General features: G+C 36.3%; 1 protein-coding gene across 1 annotated transcript; it reads right to left on the bottom strand.

Annotated features, from left to right (window-relative positions):
• Window positions 1-3,308: 3,308 nt before the first annotated feature.
• Window positions 3,309-5,138, bottom strand: LOC134723010 (uncharacterized). The gene has a single exon (XM_063586640.1). The coding sequence runs from the start codon at window positions 5,136-5,138 to the stop codon at window positions 3,309-3,311; it is 1,830 nt and encodes a 609-aa protein (XP_063442710.1).
• Between the last annotated feature and the right edge of the window lie 10,933 nt (window positions 5,139-16,071).

Genomic DNA, 16,071 nt, shown 5'->3' with positions numbered 1-16,071 from the left:
CTGGAATTGCATCGATAAAATAATCAAGGGATAATGTGTCCATAACTAGAGCAGTAGTATCCGGGTAAGCCCTACGTGTAAGTTTCTTTATAGCTTGTGCAAGTTCTGGCAGCGTTTCATTTTTCATTCTTACCCTTGTTTGCAACTCAGCCCTAAAAACTTCGGACCTATTCATCGAACCGAACCGATTTTTCAGAGCATTAACCAAACACTCAAAATCGTGCCGTTCCCCATCAGTGATTTCATTTAATATAGCCCGAGCACTTCCAGATAAACTACTAGCCAAAATTAAGGCCTTAGTCTTAGGATCCCAATCATTTATTTCTGCCAATAAATCAAATTGTGTCAAATACTCCTCCAAATCATCTGAGCCGTCATAGATTTGAGGTTTTATTTTGCATGAGATATCAGGTTTTGACTGTCGGATATCTGAAATATGACTGTTGTTTTTATCAGTCTTATCTTGCCTGATTATGTCTTCCAGGTTTTTTGCTGTACTTTCAATTCCCCGTCCTAAAATTGGGGTGGACCTACTTTTCATAGCTTGCCCTTCAAATTTTGCAAACATCTGGTTCATATCATTTGAAAAATCGGAAAAACATTTGTCCATCCGGAGTTTCATTTCTGCCCGTGCCTCTGCCATCATTCTCTCCGTTCTTTTATAAATTTCATAACTTTGTGTCTCTGGTAAACTTTCATGCATAGTTGCATCTGCATCAACAATCTCATTGAGATGTGGGCCAAACGTAACAACGTTTGAATCATCCATTCTTATTCTAATTTTTGGTTTTATAATTAAATACTGTAATTGTACAAACAACAACAGGCTCTATAAATGTATCCCACCGCTGCCACCAAATATAACGCTGCCTCCCTGGTGTAGAGTCGGACACCAGAGATAACAGGTTACAATAAAAAGGATTGCTTTAACTGGAATGATTATAATACTATAAAATGTACGGCCCGACGTCTAATTGGAATACCGTCGAACCAACACACTTTACAGCTTCGTTAACCTAGACTTCAGAGGTCTATCAAATGTTATATAATTATTATTTATAAATAAAGACAAAGCATATAAAAGTTTTGATCATTTATTTGACAATCTTAAAATGGCAGAGAGAATGGCTGTGAAGGCTCTAGTTGTTACTGGTTTGGTTGGGTTCCTGGTATGATTGGTCTATCGTATTAAATATATGTATACCCATACATATATAGCAATCCAGAGTAACTACTCTGTAGATTCAGTCGACAAGTTTAAAAACTGCTATCATTAGCATATAGCTCATTCAGGCTTACAAAGGGTCTCAATAAAAGAACACCTATAAAATTATGTAGCCTTAATTCAACAACATCTATTTAAAATAACTATCTGTATGAAAATACCGTAATGGTTATTACTGTGACCAAGACAATCTATTTCTTTAATACTTAAAGAAATATATTTACTCCCATATAGGCTCCTAACTTTATCTCAATAATTTCCTCCTAAAGTCTACCAACTTTACTCCAAAATTTATCTCCTAACTTTACTCCCACAGCTCCTTAAGCTCCCAAATTTATCTCCTTACTTTCCTCCTACAGCTCCTTAAGCTCCCACATTTGTCTCCTAACTTTACTCTCACAGCTCCTTAAGCTCACAAATTTGTCTCCTAACTTTACTCCCACAGCTCCTTAAGATCCCAAATTTGTCTCCTAACTTTACTCCGACAGCTCCTTAAGCTCCCAAATTTGTCTCCTAACTTTACTCCCACAGCTCCTTAAGCTCCCAAATATATCTCCTTACTTTCCTCCTACAGCTCCTTAAGCTCCCAAATGTGTCTCCTAACTTTACTCCCACAGCTCCTTAAGCTCCCAAATTTGTCTCCTAACTTTACTCCCACAGCTCCTTAAGATCCCAAATTTGTCTCCTAACTTTACTCCGACAGCTCCTTAAGCTCCCAAATTTGTCTCCTAAACTTTACTCCCACAGCTCCTTAAGCTCCCAAATAAATCTCCTTACTTTCCTCCTACAGCTCCTTAAGCTCCCAAATTTGTCTCCTAACTTTCCTCCTTAAGCTCCCAAATATGTCTCCTTAATTCGGCTCCTTAATTTCCTCCGAGATTTCAAGTTTGGTGTTTCATAACATCCACAACAATACTGCTTTCCGTAGCTGATGATTTTAGTTTTATAAAAAAATCAGCCAATCACAGACTCTCTTATATAAGTCGGACCAATCAGCAACCATCTCTCTAATTCGGGAAATTCCCGAAATGGCAATTCAAAATGTAAACACTGGACATTTTATGTAAATAAAGATGTTTTCCAGCTTAAACTCATTAAGAACTAACATATGTATTCGTCATGAAGGTTATTACACCAACAGGATAGCTTAGGAACACATGAAAAAGGTTAATATCTCAAATAAACAACAAAACTAAAGGTACCGGCACTCCGGGAACAAACTTTATCACCGCGAGTAAATTTAACTCATAACATCACTTTAAACAGAATAGAATTAAATCAATTTTAGTGTAATCAGCGTATCAAATACATTCATATGCAAAGCATATCATCTCACAGACATCTTCGTATTATTATTTGTACTTAATAACACAGCATATTCAAAAAGGGGGGTTGACGGCATTACAATATAACGTCACACAGTAAAGCGTTATGGTAACAACGTTACCATAACGTAAGGTTAGTACTTCGCGTATTTTCCGACATTCTGGGGGCCGACAAAAGTGAAATATGTAACGACAATTAAACAAATGTAAAATTCACAATACAGATAAATAATTTAAAATTATTGTCCATCTCAAATAAAATAATCTAGTTCCTTAACCTTGACTGAACACAATTACAGTTTATCTTTTAGTCCATTCATGGATGTTCCTTCTAGCACACACGGTAATTTCAGGCTCAGCTGTAAATTTCTTTCATTATAAGTTTCTGTCCTGTATCTATGTGGCTTCTTGACTCCACCAGTTGAGGGTGTGTTCGTTCGGGCGGTCTTGGTAGATAGTCACTTCCTTGGATGTTTTCCTCAAAGGGTCTTCTTTTGGTAACGATCATACCTGAAGGTACATCATCTTGATTGTAATGTTTCTGAGACAACCCTTCTTTGGAATTGCCTTTCTCGTTATCAATAGTTGTGTTCTTGTGTGCGATGACGTTTACAAGAACTGTTGATGGCTGGTTGATGTTTCTATTGATCGGTCCCGATAATAGATATCCGATCTTTGACTGAACAGCGGTGGGTCCGTTTCCTCTAATTACTTTGTCCTCGAGAATGTCCCAATAGTGGTCGGAGCCTATGAGAAAGTCAATTACGAAACGTTCTGTACTTTGCATAGAATGTGCAAGTTTTAAGTTCTCTTAAGTGTGGCAAGCTCCTTGTAGTCAGGGAAATATTGTTCTTAATTGGGACGGCAATTTCTGGAACAATAAGTGTATTAATATGCACCTTTTCTCCTGTGTCGGTCTGTAGTTGTATTGTTGCAGTGTCTAAGTTACGAACTTTTTGAGATAAATCTCCGAACGCAGACAGTTGAATGCTTACTTTTTCTGTGGGTTTTATTTCTAATTGATCAGCTAGTTTCTGAGTTATAAAAGAACACTGTGCTCCCTCGTCAAATAAGATGTTACATTCTACTTCTTGGTCGTTATATACAACTGGTGCAATTGCTGTTTTCAGGAGAATGTTGTGATTCTGTTGTGATGAATACATTACTCTAGTCTCGTTTGGTGTTTCAACTTTGTTTACTGATGACTGTTGTGTTGTATGCTCCGGTGTCGTACCTGGAATTACCTCTTTGCCTCTACATATGCTAGTATGATGCATTCCGTTACACTTTTTACATCGTTTAGTAGACTTGCATGCGGCCACTCGGTGTGACCCTAAACAGTTAAAGCATAACTGTTTCTGTTTTACGATTTGATTTCTAGCGTTTGCGTCTGTTACTTCAGAGCACTCCGTCGGATAGTGCTCACCTGAACAGAAAATACATGTACGTGTATTTGTCTTCTGATGTGTGTCTGTGAATTTGCTCTTGTATGAATGTGATTGCGTACCCATGAAAAATGCAGTAGCGTACAATCTGTCTGAATCTGTGACTCCTTCTCCAGCTTCGAGTATGTCGATCTCTTTAGTTATTGATTTGCGTAAATTATCTAATATCAAATTATCTCTTCCGTGTTCTATATTCTTTCTTATGTCAATCGGTAACTTGTCCAAAACTACAGGTACCAAAAGTGAACCATACATCTCTGGTGTTTGACCAAGTGACTTTAATCCTCGTACGTATGATTCTAATCTGTCTCCGTAAGACCTCAAACTAAAAGCATCATTTGTCGGTGCGGGTAAATTCATCAGTGCTTTCATGTAAGCATGTATCAGTTTGCTAGGCTGTCCGAACCGATCTATGAGAAGGTTGACTGCGGTTTCGTAGTTACCATTTGTCAAAGCAAATCCCTCTACTGTTTGCGCGGCGCTTCCCTCCAGCTGGGCTTTCAGATAATTAAACTTTTGGATTGGCGTTAATGTGTCGTTGTCGTGTATCGATGACTCGAAACAATCCCAAAATGTCTGCCACTTGATAATATCTCCATTAAAATAGGGTAAGTCTAACTTTGGAAGCCTATGGTAATTAGATTTTGAAGATCTCGGTTCTGACGGGACTTGAAACATGACATTCTCTGACGGACGGGTATGCACTGCAGGGGCGTGCATTGAATACTGCTGGTTGATAGAATCTATTGCACATGTGTTCATATCAACTCTAGCTTCGGGTGTGAAATTATATGCGTCTGGGTTAAGTCTGCTCGTTGAAGGACCAACAATATCATGCGAAATTATAGTACTGGTATCAAAGGACTTAATAAATTTCCGAATTTGTCTAATTTTACAATCAAGTTCGTACATATACTCATCCGAGTCGGTGATTTCCTGCTCCAGATTTTCCTCCGATGTCTGTTCCAAAAGTCTGTTATTCAGGCCAATCAATGTTTTCTGTTTCTGCGTGACGGCATCATCAAGGGCTTTCACCTCGTCAACTTCTGTGTCTGTTTTTGACTTTAACTCGTCGAATTTCACCAGTAGCTTCGTGACGGCTCCTTTGTGTCCAGCACGAACTGACTTCAGCTTTGAATCCATATATATCCAAAGGTTACGGCACCATTAAATGTTGAATAATCTAAGTAAATCATGCGTTGTGTTTTCTATACGTTTAATCGTTGATAGCTAATGCATATAATATAACGTCACACAGTAAAGCGTTATGGTAACAACGTTACCATAACGTAAGGTTAGTACTTCGCGTATTTTCCGACAGGGCTCACACCATTCTATGCAGTGTTCACAACATTTTACGCAGTGTTCACAACATTATATGCAGTGGTCACAACATTATGCGCAGTTGTCACAACAATTTGCACTTTTTGTTGATGGAGGCGATGATCAGTGACGGTGATGATGAAGATTGATGTATGTGATGGTGGTGGTGCAGATTCGGTAAACTTCGTTTTTCCCCCGGAAATTACCGAAGCCAGACACAATTGATTATTCCCCGCAAACAAATTGAAACAGTTGTTGAAGTCATGTTTTCAAGGCTGCCAATAGACCACTTTCGAGTTCATCCGTCACCGGAAAAAACTCGTAAATTATACGCGCCTTTATGACGTCATTTACCAGATAGCGGGGGTCGCCTGTATCCCTGCACTATTAACGTTCATCAAGCGTCTTAGTGATCGTCATTGAGCAGGATAACCTAGAAATAATGATTGTTCTGTAGGTACTTAATGGCAATTCCCTAATGACAGCAGTGTTGATTGTCAATTTACACCAGTAATGAAAACCTTCTATCCTTTATGGGTAGACTTTACATAGATAGATTAAGTCGTATAAGAAAAGCAAAATGAGTATGTTTCTTCCTATATCTATGTTAAATTTGATGTATGCCTTTTTGTAATTCTTCGTTACATTGGTTGTTTTTATATTGATATTAAGATGATAACACAATATTCAATTTGACTGCTGTATCCCTATTTTTGACATTTTTACTCTTTGAGTATGTTTGTTTTGTTCATACATCGTTGACAATGTAATGGAATTTGATGCGACTGTCATACAAGTGAGAGGTTTAGCTAGCAATAAAACCAGGTCCAATCCACCATTTTCTACATTAGAAAATGCCTGTACCAAGTCAGGAGTATGACAGTTGTTATCCATTCGTTTGAATTGTTTGGACTTTTGATTTTGTCTTTTGATTTTGGATTTTCCTTTTTAATTTTTAAAAAGGAAGTCAAATTAGGAGCGCTGTGATTGGATGTGAGGGTACAATATATTTTGTTCTTATCTATGAATAACTGCAGTGTGTATATTTACAATATAAATTTTGAAACCTATTGAAATATTTTCTAGAGAATCAGGGGATGACCATTTGATATTCGGGGGGGGGGGGGGGGGGGAGGGGGTGGGGAGCGACAGGAGGATTTGGTTTTGATCGGTTATTTATTTTTGTAAACTGAGAGGACAGATTATTCATTTTCTGCACTATTGAAGCAAGATTTTTCATTTTCATTAAAGCAAGGGACTGATTATTGATTTTTTGACAACTATGTTTATGATTTTCGAAAACATACAATTTTTAAAATATTTGTTAATTATGAATAATATATGTTGTATAGTCAAGTTATTGTGTACCATTTATTCAAAATTAATCATTATCCCCTGCGGAAATTTTAAGATTCAAGATTTTATTCATAACCCCAGACACATACTTGTGTTAAAGAGGACAATATATACAAACATATTAAGATAATACATAGCGAGACAGGACAAATGAAACACAAATAGTTATACATAGTATATTATAAAAGACAATTGGTATAATTAGATTAAGTATTTTATACTTTTCTTCACGACATGAATTATTTATATTCCCAACCAATATACATGTATTGCATACATTAATACATAGTATTAAAGTTTGGTTTTACGGAACCTCTTTTAAAAGTATTGTCAAACATACTCCGCCGAGCGGAGCGATGCAAACTTCTTTTTTGAAGGGTTTTGGAACCGCTGAAGGCCCAAGAAACTATAGACCTGCTGAGTTATTTATTTTCAATACATTGCAAGTCATGTAATTTATTTTCAAACTACCAAAGAATAAACCATTTATTTTTGTGATTATCAAGGCTGAGTTATTTATTTTCAAAATCCTCCTGGTACCCCCCAGAATATCAAATGGTCGTCCCCTTATTCGAAAAGACTTTCAAAATTTCATAAATTTGGTGCAAAATGACGGTGGGCATGGATAACATACTAGTAAACAAGCTCCGTTGGAAGTTGGTCATGATTCTATTTGACTTTAATTTTTAAAACACTATAATAAAGTACTAACACAACATATAACTGTTTTATCCAGGTTTTTATCTTAAAAAGTGGTAAAGTTAGAAAATGTTAATATTGTCGCCTATGGCAGAATAAATAGTTCCGATTTCCCTATTCGCACAACTGATGTTCACTAAAACGTTTTTGACGGAAATGCATCGAACTCGAAAGTTGTCTATTCTGTGATATAGATACAATGGATAAGCGTTGATTCTTGAAAAAGAAACCATGAGCCCGCAGGGCGAATGGTTTGTTTTTCATGAATCAACGCTTATCCATTGTATCTATAACTTAAACTATTGTGATAATGTCTTTTCAAAATTAAAGCCTATTCTTAATTAGAAGGTATTGTTAGTGAGTTTATATAACCATGTTATCGTGACAAACGATGCATTACAAATATCATATATTACATTTAAATCATTATGGTTAAAACAATACAAAGACATGTTGTACACATAACGTCTGCCCTTAAAGATTTTCATTTATCAGGCATCTGAACATTATATGTTTTGACAAAATAATTTATTTGATCTTATTTCTAATAAAATTGGGGAATGTGTCAAAGCCTAGGACAACAACTTGACAAAAAACATATATATAAAATTAAGCATGTGTCCGTAATTTCTAACAAGAAGTCTCATTACCTACATCACGATTTTCTAGCATTGGAATTTGTGAATAAACAAATGTAATCATACTATATTGATTTATAAAACAAAAATAGATACCTATAATGTTAACATTTCCGTTTTAAACATGTAGAATAGCTAACAATCATCCAACAATAAACGAATAAACTCGCTTTTATTAAACAAAATATCCAAAATCAATTAATAAACAAGGAACAAACCAGGAAAAGTCAAGAACAGGGACAAAAACAAAAACAGGATTCGAACCTAAGCCGACAAGTTCTAACTCATTGAGCATTTCCATGAAACCTCGCGGCTACCAACTCATACTATATGATTGCCTATTATTGTATATATAAAGGTACAATCTTTCTTGTGTCCGTTGTACCGATGTATATCAAATATTCAATTTATATATATGAATTAGACAATTGAATCGTAACCAATTGGTAGCCGAGAGGTTTCGTCGATGTGTTGATGTAAGTGACAATAAAGAGAATTCATGGACGGGTTCGACTCCGAGTGCAGGCATATATAAATTACAAAAATTAAAGGTAAGTTTTTAAAATAATTCCATTACTGAACAGAAATCAGTAAAATTGGCCAATTCAACCTTAATGTAATTAGGCACACAAAGGAAACAAAAGGTGAGTCCATTTCAGCGACGAATTAAGGAAGCGTTGATTCTAGAAAAAGAATCCACGGTAAATGAATGGGCTGACGTCACCACAATGGTTTAAATTGAAATCTTTATCAGAAAAAAATAACGCCTGCTATTGTCTACTAATTGGACAGACATAATTTTATTAATTTATGGGAAGTTCAATCTGAGGAAGTGATGAAACTAAGAGTTGAATTAATGAACTTGTTCTGTTCGTCGTAAGAAATACGCATGACATAATGTAAGTTAAACAATGAAAAAAGTTAATGAAATATCGAAGGAAATTTTGTATGATGTATGCCTCGAGTTAATTTCATAATGAGGAACTTTAAGTAGCAAGGTGCCACTTTATAGTCAGTACTCAGTTTAAAAAAGCTTAAATACATTTCAAATAAAATAGTCCGCTTTCTATAAGACCTAAGTCCCATATTACGCTACCTTATATACTAGTATGATTGTCATGATAGAGTCATTATTTGGCATCGATTTTAAGACTTTTACATGATTTAGTATCTAACAAGTATGAACAATGCAGTTTAAAGCATTTCATTGTAGGTGTTTAACATAACTTTACATCAATTATTTCATTTTTTTACAAGCTTTTTAGCACGTCAAGTGTGTCTTCTAAATATGAGCAGCAGCCTTCTATAAAGATATAAATTTTATTAAGAAAAAAATACACTTTCAAAGCCCAGTTTAACATTTATATTTATAGTTAATATCATCTCTTCGGAAAACGGAGTTTGTGGATGTGGATAAAACTTTTACAAAGCTTGTTCGTCAGTCTTTTTTTCAAAATATTTTAAAATAAAAACTAGAGGCTCTAAAGAGCCTGTGTCGCTCACCTTGGTCTATGTGAATATTAAACAAAGAAAGCAGATGAATTCATGACAAAATTGTGTTTTGGTGATGGTAATGTGTTTGTACATCTTACTTTACTGAACATTCTTGCTGCTTACAATTATCTCTATCTATAATGAACTTGGCCCAGTAGTTTCAGTTGAAAATGTTATGAAAATTGTTAAAAATTGACTATAAGGGGCAATAACTCCTTAGGGGGTCAAATGACCACTAAGCCAAAAACTGCATTTTACCCCCTATGTTCTATTTTTAGCTGTGGCGGCCATCTTGGTTAGATCGTCAGGACACTGGACACATTTTTAAAACTGGATACCCCAAAGTTGATTGTGGCCAAGTTTGGGTTAATTTGGACCAGTAGTTTCAGAGGAGAAGATTTTTGTAAAATATAACTAAGATTTACGAAAAATGGTTAAAAATTGTCTATAAAGGACAATAACTCCTAAAGGGGTCAACTGACCATTTTGGTAATGTTGACTTATTTGTAAATCGTACTTTGCTGAACATTATTGCTGTTTAGAGTTTATTTGTATCTATTATTATATTCAACATATTAACCAAAAACTGCAAAATTTCCTTAAAATTACCAATTCAGGGGCAGCAACCCAACAACGGGTTGTCCGATTCATCTGACAATTTCAAGGCAGATAGATTATGACCTGATAAACAATTTTACATCTTTATATGTCAGATTGCCTTAAATGCTTTGGTTTTTGAGTTATAAGCCAAAAGCTGCATTTTACCCCTATGTTCTATTTTTAGCCCTGGCGGCCATGTTTTTTGATGAAATGGGAATTAAAACACAAACTTTATTCTAGTTACCCTAGGTATCAATCAGATGAAGTTTGGTTTAAATTGGTTCAGTAGTTTCAGAGGAGAAGATTTTTGTAAAAGTTAACGACGCCGGACGACGGACGATGACGGACGCCGGACGACGGACGCCGGACGACGGACGCCGGACGACGGACGCCAGGTGATGAGAAAAGCTCACTTGGCCTTTTAGGCCAGGTGAGCTTAAAAGTGGTATGCTTGTCAACGAAACAACTCTCCACAAGAGACAAAATGGCACAGAAATTAACAACTATAGGTCACAGTACGGCCTTCAACAATGAGCAAAGCCTATACCGCTTAGGCAGCTACAGAAGGCCCCGAAATGATCATTTCAAACGAGAAAACTAACGGCATAATTTATGTACAAACAAATGAACGAAAACAAACATGTAACACATCAACAAACGACAACCACTGAAATACAGGCTCCTGACTTGGGACAGACACATACATACATACATACAGAATGGGACGGATTTAACATGTTAGCGAGATCCCAACCCTCCCTCTAACCTGGGACAGTGGTGTAACAGAACAACATATGAACGAACTATACAAATCAGCTGAGAAAAGCTTAACTCATCAGATGGAATAATTATAAATACATCTAGCAAAAACACAGAGTGGACGTGGGTACTTGCATATACCAACAACAAAATGACAAAATAAGTAAGTACTGATCTGAGAGTACTCGCAGTTACTGTCATAGCCACTTACAACTGATAAAAAAAATCATGCATCTAAGTTTTGCATTTAGGTAAAGATTGAAACAAACTGTGAGTAAAAAAAGAATGGTTTACTATTATTGGATAGTAACAATTGTCCACGAAAAAAGAGTCACCTTGACCTAAAGTAGTTCTGGTTTAGTTATGCATTAAAATACAAAATCTTTTCAACTACAAGTCATAGAAGGCTGAAATCTTTTAAGCTGGGGTCACACATTCACGATTTTTACTACCGTCCTTGACAGGACCATTCCCGATTAAAATTAATTAAAAGTCTGATCAAGATCCTGTGAATCGTAGATGGAAATTCAAACTTAAATTGAAATTTGTAAAAATAAAATTTGATCACGACAACAATCAGATAGTGTTCAGGAAGCGTCGATATTCAACCGTTTCTAAGCGAATTTGTCCCGATAATCACGTTCTGAATCCGCTTCTAATCCGATTTGTATTTTTCGCCAGGTAAAATTCGACCGATTCTGTCACGACTGCGTCCCGACTCTACCGAATGTTATCCGACAGATATCAGACAGTGACCAGACAGTGAACCGATGCTGACGGAAGTTATCCGTTCGAAAACTGTTGTCATATTCGGGATAATTGAAGGTACTGTCGGAACGTAATCCTATCACGGTCCGCTCTATCGCATTGCAAACGGCTTTGTCTGGTCTCTGTCGTATTGTATTCTGTAATTGTCGGGATTTGACGTGGGTATCATTGACGAATTTCGTATTAAATAACGGGACTGTTTCGGAACGGTTTCGGCAAAAAACGGTTCGCCATCCACAAGATCTGGATGCACTCTGGACTCAATCGGCAGAAAAATAGCTATGAAAAATTACTCCAGATCATTCCCGTTCCACAGGACCCCGTATAGAATACACAAGACATTGTTCGGAATTCGATCCGATACAGCAGAATCTGTCACGACATAGCCACGATTGTAATCCGACTAGACAAAATCGGCTGAGATGCCCCGAATGTTACGGGACGCGCCTAACTGTCGGGATGCTTTGCCGAACTATTCGGACCCTTCCCGACCCGTAGGAATCTGTTACGAACTAAAACGGCTGCGTTCAGGACATTCCAGATAATTGAGGATACTAACCCGACTTTTCCACTTTTCGAGTCGTATTGCTGTCTGATCTCAAACGTGAGCAATAATCGGCAATGTGTGAACCCCGCATTAGATCGCACATCTTTGATAACAAAGGTCCTTTAAAAAAAAGTTGGTCGCCTCGACCTATATTTTACGCACGAATGATTCTGATTCAAATTTGTTGTCCATATGATAGCAACAACACGTAAAAGAGGAATGCTATGTGTTACTGAGCACTTCTTTGATTTTATTGAAGGTCCGCACAAAATTTTTGTCATAATAACATAAGGTTAAAAAACTAGAGGCTCTCAAGAGCCTGTATCGCTCACCTGATTCTACTTGGGTTTTTGAAATCATATAAAAAAATATAAATTTTGGCTAAAAGTGACAACACAACCTCATAAGGAAAGGAACATTCAGGCTATGTTAAATTTCATTCAAAAGTCCCCCACTGGCGGCCATCTTGGATGACGGATCGCCTACAAAGTAACAGCACTTGGTCAGCACCTCATAAGGAACATTCATGCCATGTTTGGTTTCATTCCATCCGTTGATTCTCTAAAATAAGTCATTTGTATGCATTTCCCATAGGGTCCTATGTTAAACTAAGTCCCCCGCTGGTCGCCATCTTGGATAATGGATCAGCTCCAAAGTAATAACACTTGGTCAGCACCTCATAAGGAACATTCATGCCATGTCTGGTTTCATTCCATTCAGTGGTTCTCTAAAAGAAGTCATTTGTATGCATTTCCCGTAGGGTCCTATGTTAAACTAAGTCTCCTGCTGGCGGCCATCTTGGATGATGGATCGGCTACAAAGTAACAATACTTGGTCAGAACCTCATAAGGAACATTCATTCCATGTTTGGTTTCATTCCATTCAGTGGTTCTCTAGACGAAGTTCAAAATGTGAAAAGTTAACGACGACGGACGCCAAGTGGTGAGAAAAGCTCACTTGGCCCTTCGGGCCAGGTGAGCTAAAACGAATTTCCATCCACGATTCATAGGATCTTGATCAGACTTTTAATAAATTATAATCGGGAATGGTCCTGTCAAGGACGGCAGTAAAAAACGTGAATGTGTTACCCCAGCTTAAACTAAACTATCTAGTCGGTATACAAGCGTGACCTTGTCGTGACAGATTCTGCTGAATCGGATCAAAATTCTAACAATATTCTTTGTATTCTGGACAGTGTCCTGTGGAACGGGAATGATCTGGAGAAATTTTTCATTGCTGTTTTTCTACCGATTGAGTCCAGATTGCATTCAGCTCTTGTCGATTGCGAACCGTTTTTGCCGAAACCGTTCCGGAACAGTCCCGTTATTAATACACAATTCGTCAATGAGACCCACCTCAGAGTCCCGACAATTACAGAATACAATGCGACTGAGACCAGACAAAGCCGTTTGCAATGCGATAGAGCGGACCATGATAAGATTGCGTTCCGACAGTACCAGATCATCCTGAATATGCCGACACTTTTCAAACGGATAACTTCCGTCACCGTCGGTTCACTGTCTGGTCATCGTCTAATCTCTGTCGGATTACAATCGGTAGAATCGGGACGCAGTCGTAGTAGACTCGGTCGAATTTTATCATGCGAAAGATACAAATCGGATTAGAATCGGATTGAGAACGGGATTGAATTTCAATCCACGAGATTTTAATCGGGAATAAAAAAAAAATCTAATTGTATTACAAAACCGATGTTTTTTCTTCTTCTAATTTTCCAGTAAATTAATTAGTTTGTTGTACTAGTATACAAAACAAAACTGTTCCAATATAGCAGGAATTCAAGTGATTACGATTTCCAACAGGTTATAAGTTATCATCTTGGTTTTTTCCCCCAACGAGTCCTCAATCTCCTGTTGGACGCCAGATTTTAATTTACCTCATGCATTAATGCATTATTTTATTTGACTACCCGGGTTTGCTTTATGAAATTTAAAAATGAAACGGGGTAGTACACATTGACCAAACCGGGTCCTTCAATTTTGACCCAATTCTTTCGTTCCATGCACAGAGATGCAAGTATAATTGTGATCATATTAACAAGTCTTGCAATCTCCGTGTTTATATCTTTCTTTCCCTACCTCTCTCTCCATACATTGTCCACAATTTAAAGATAAAGCAAGCAATGTCATGGCAAGTGTCACTAAATTCACCATTTTAATGTGCCCTTTTACTAATGTGTCCATTAATCTAGAACAGTGGTAGAAAATTGTACATCACACAACCGAACAAAGTTATATGTGTATTTAGATTGGTCAATGTTACTAAAACTACACATATATAAACAGAAATTCTACATTTTCTCTGTCTGTTGCTTTTCCGTCACCGCACCGGATATTATTATATATATCATTGATTTAAACATTTTTTGCCGGAGTAGTTTAAACACAATGAGATTGAGCAAGAATATCTTTATCCATATTTCAGCCAATAAAATAACCAAAAAAACATATGATACTTACGTATGATGACGTAAAATATTTGACCCCTCTCATGCGTCCAAGAATTAAACGAAGTTAAATTTCCGATAAGTTTTTAACATCTTTATTTGTCTGCTTGAAAACATGTGTGGTTTATACGTTATATCAATATTCAAGCTAAACAAATACAAAGTTTCAATATAAAATACTAATAGCTAAATTAAAACACAAAGTGCATACCATTCGACAGTCCTTTTTTGTTGGGGTCTGTTGCTTTAGACAGCTCATCTTTCCAAATTGTTTTTACCTCAAATACAACATTGCGCATGCCAATTGTGAGATCTGTGAAAAGACAATGGGAAGTTTAGCAATTTAGATCTGCGTGCACCGAACACAAAAATAAACTCACATGCATTGTATATTTTCTACTTGTATCATGCGTATACACGGAATAAGCTTTAGATGTAAGACGGAGAATTCTATCATTAGTAATTTTTATTCATCTTTAATTTCCTTATTTTTCTCATTCTCATGCTATACTTCTATTTTGTTTTAGATTAGCATTGTGTTGCAAAATCTTTAGTTTTAAGCGTAGTTGTTTCTAGTACTACTGTTCATAGTTTTATCATCTATTCGTTTTTGTTTGCAAATGTTTTCGATTATTTTCCACAAAAAAAAAGATTCCTTTCCCTTTTCTTAAAATAATATAAGTTATATGGTTAGCTACTGACCCCCCACTTATCCATAGAAGGTTAGTAAATTTCATAGGGGGTGAGGCCGGAGGCCAAATTCCCTATGGATTTCATTCACCCTCTATCATGGGTCCGTAGGGGTCAGTAGTTAACCGTATAACGAATTTATCGCACACTGGACTTTTTCTGCTGCGTTATGTTGAAATATAAACAATGAAATACAACAATTTTAATAGATGATGTCACCATTAACGCGTCATGAACCCCCTATGAAATAAATGAAAATAAACTCTTGAATAAACAAGATGTCACATTTTTGATTTTCACACCAAATATATTGCCTGTCTCGCTTTTCTTTTTTCCTAGCCCTTGGCAGTTCAAGGAGCAAATATTTAAATTATTACTCATCTAAATAATGAACTATACATGTATTAGCAAAGATTACTACAGAGATATACATCATAACAAACTGTTTTAAGTTGTAGTATTCAATACAACTATGACTAAACGTATAATAGTAGTAATGCTTGAGTATATACATGATATATAATATATATGTATCATTATAATATGTGTTTTTTACAATAAAACAGTGTTGTACTTGTGCCTGTATGTATATAGGAGCTTGATTTTCAGAAATTACTTTTCTATTTTCAGATATTTGAATTGTTCATTCAGGAGTGTTCGAGTGCTCAAAAACATTACAACTGTGATCAAATGAATTCAAACATATGCTCAACAGTTTTTGATGACGTCTTAAATTTT

Source organism: Mytilus trossulus, chromosome 6 (genome assembly GCF_036588685.1).
Source record: "Mytilus trossulus isolate FHL-02 chromosome 6, PNRI_Mtr1.1.1.hap1, whole genome shotgun sequence".
NCBI classification, from domain to species: Eukaryota; Metazoa; Mollusca; class Bivalvia; order Mytilida; family Mytilidae; genus Mytilus; species Mytilus trossulus.
The sequence above is the reverse complement of the archived record's forward strand: the minus strand, read 5'-3'. Positions and strand labels throughout refer to the sequence as shown.

Coding starts and splice junctions, on each gene's coding strand:
- LOC134723010 (XM_063586640.1), bottom strand. CDS start 5,138: ATGGATTCAAAGCTGAAGTCAGTTCGTGCTGGACACAAAGGAGCCGTC.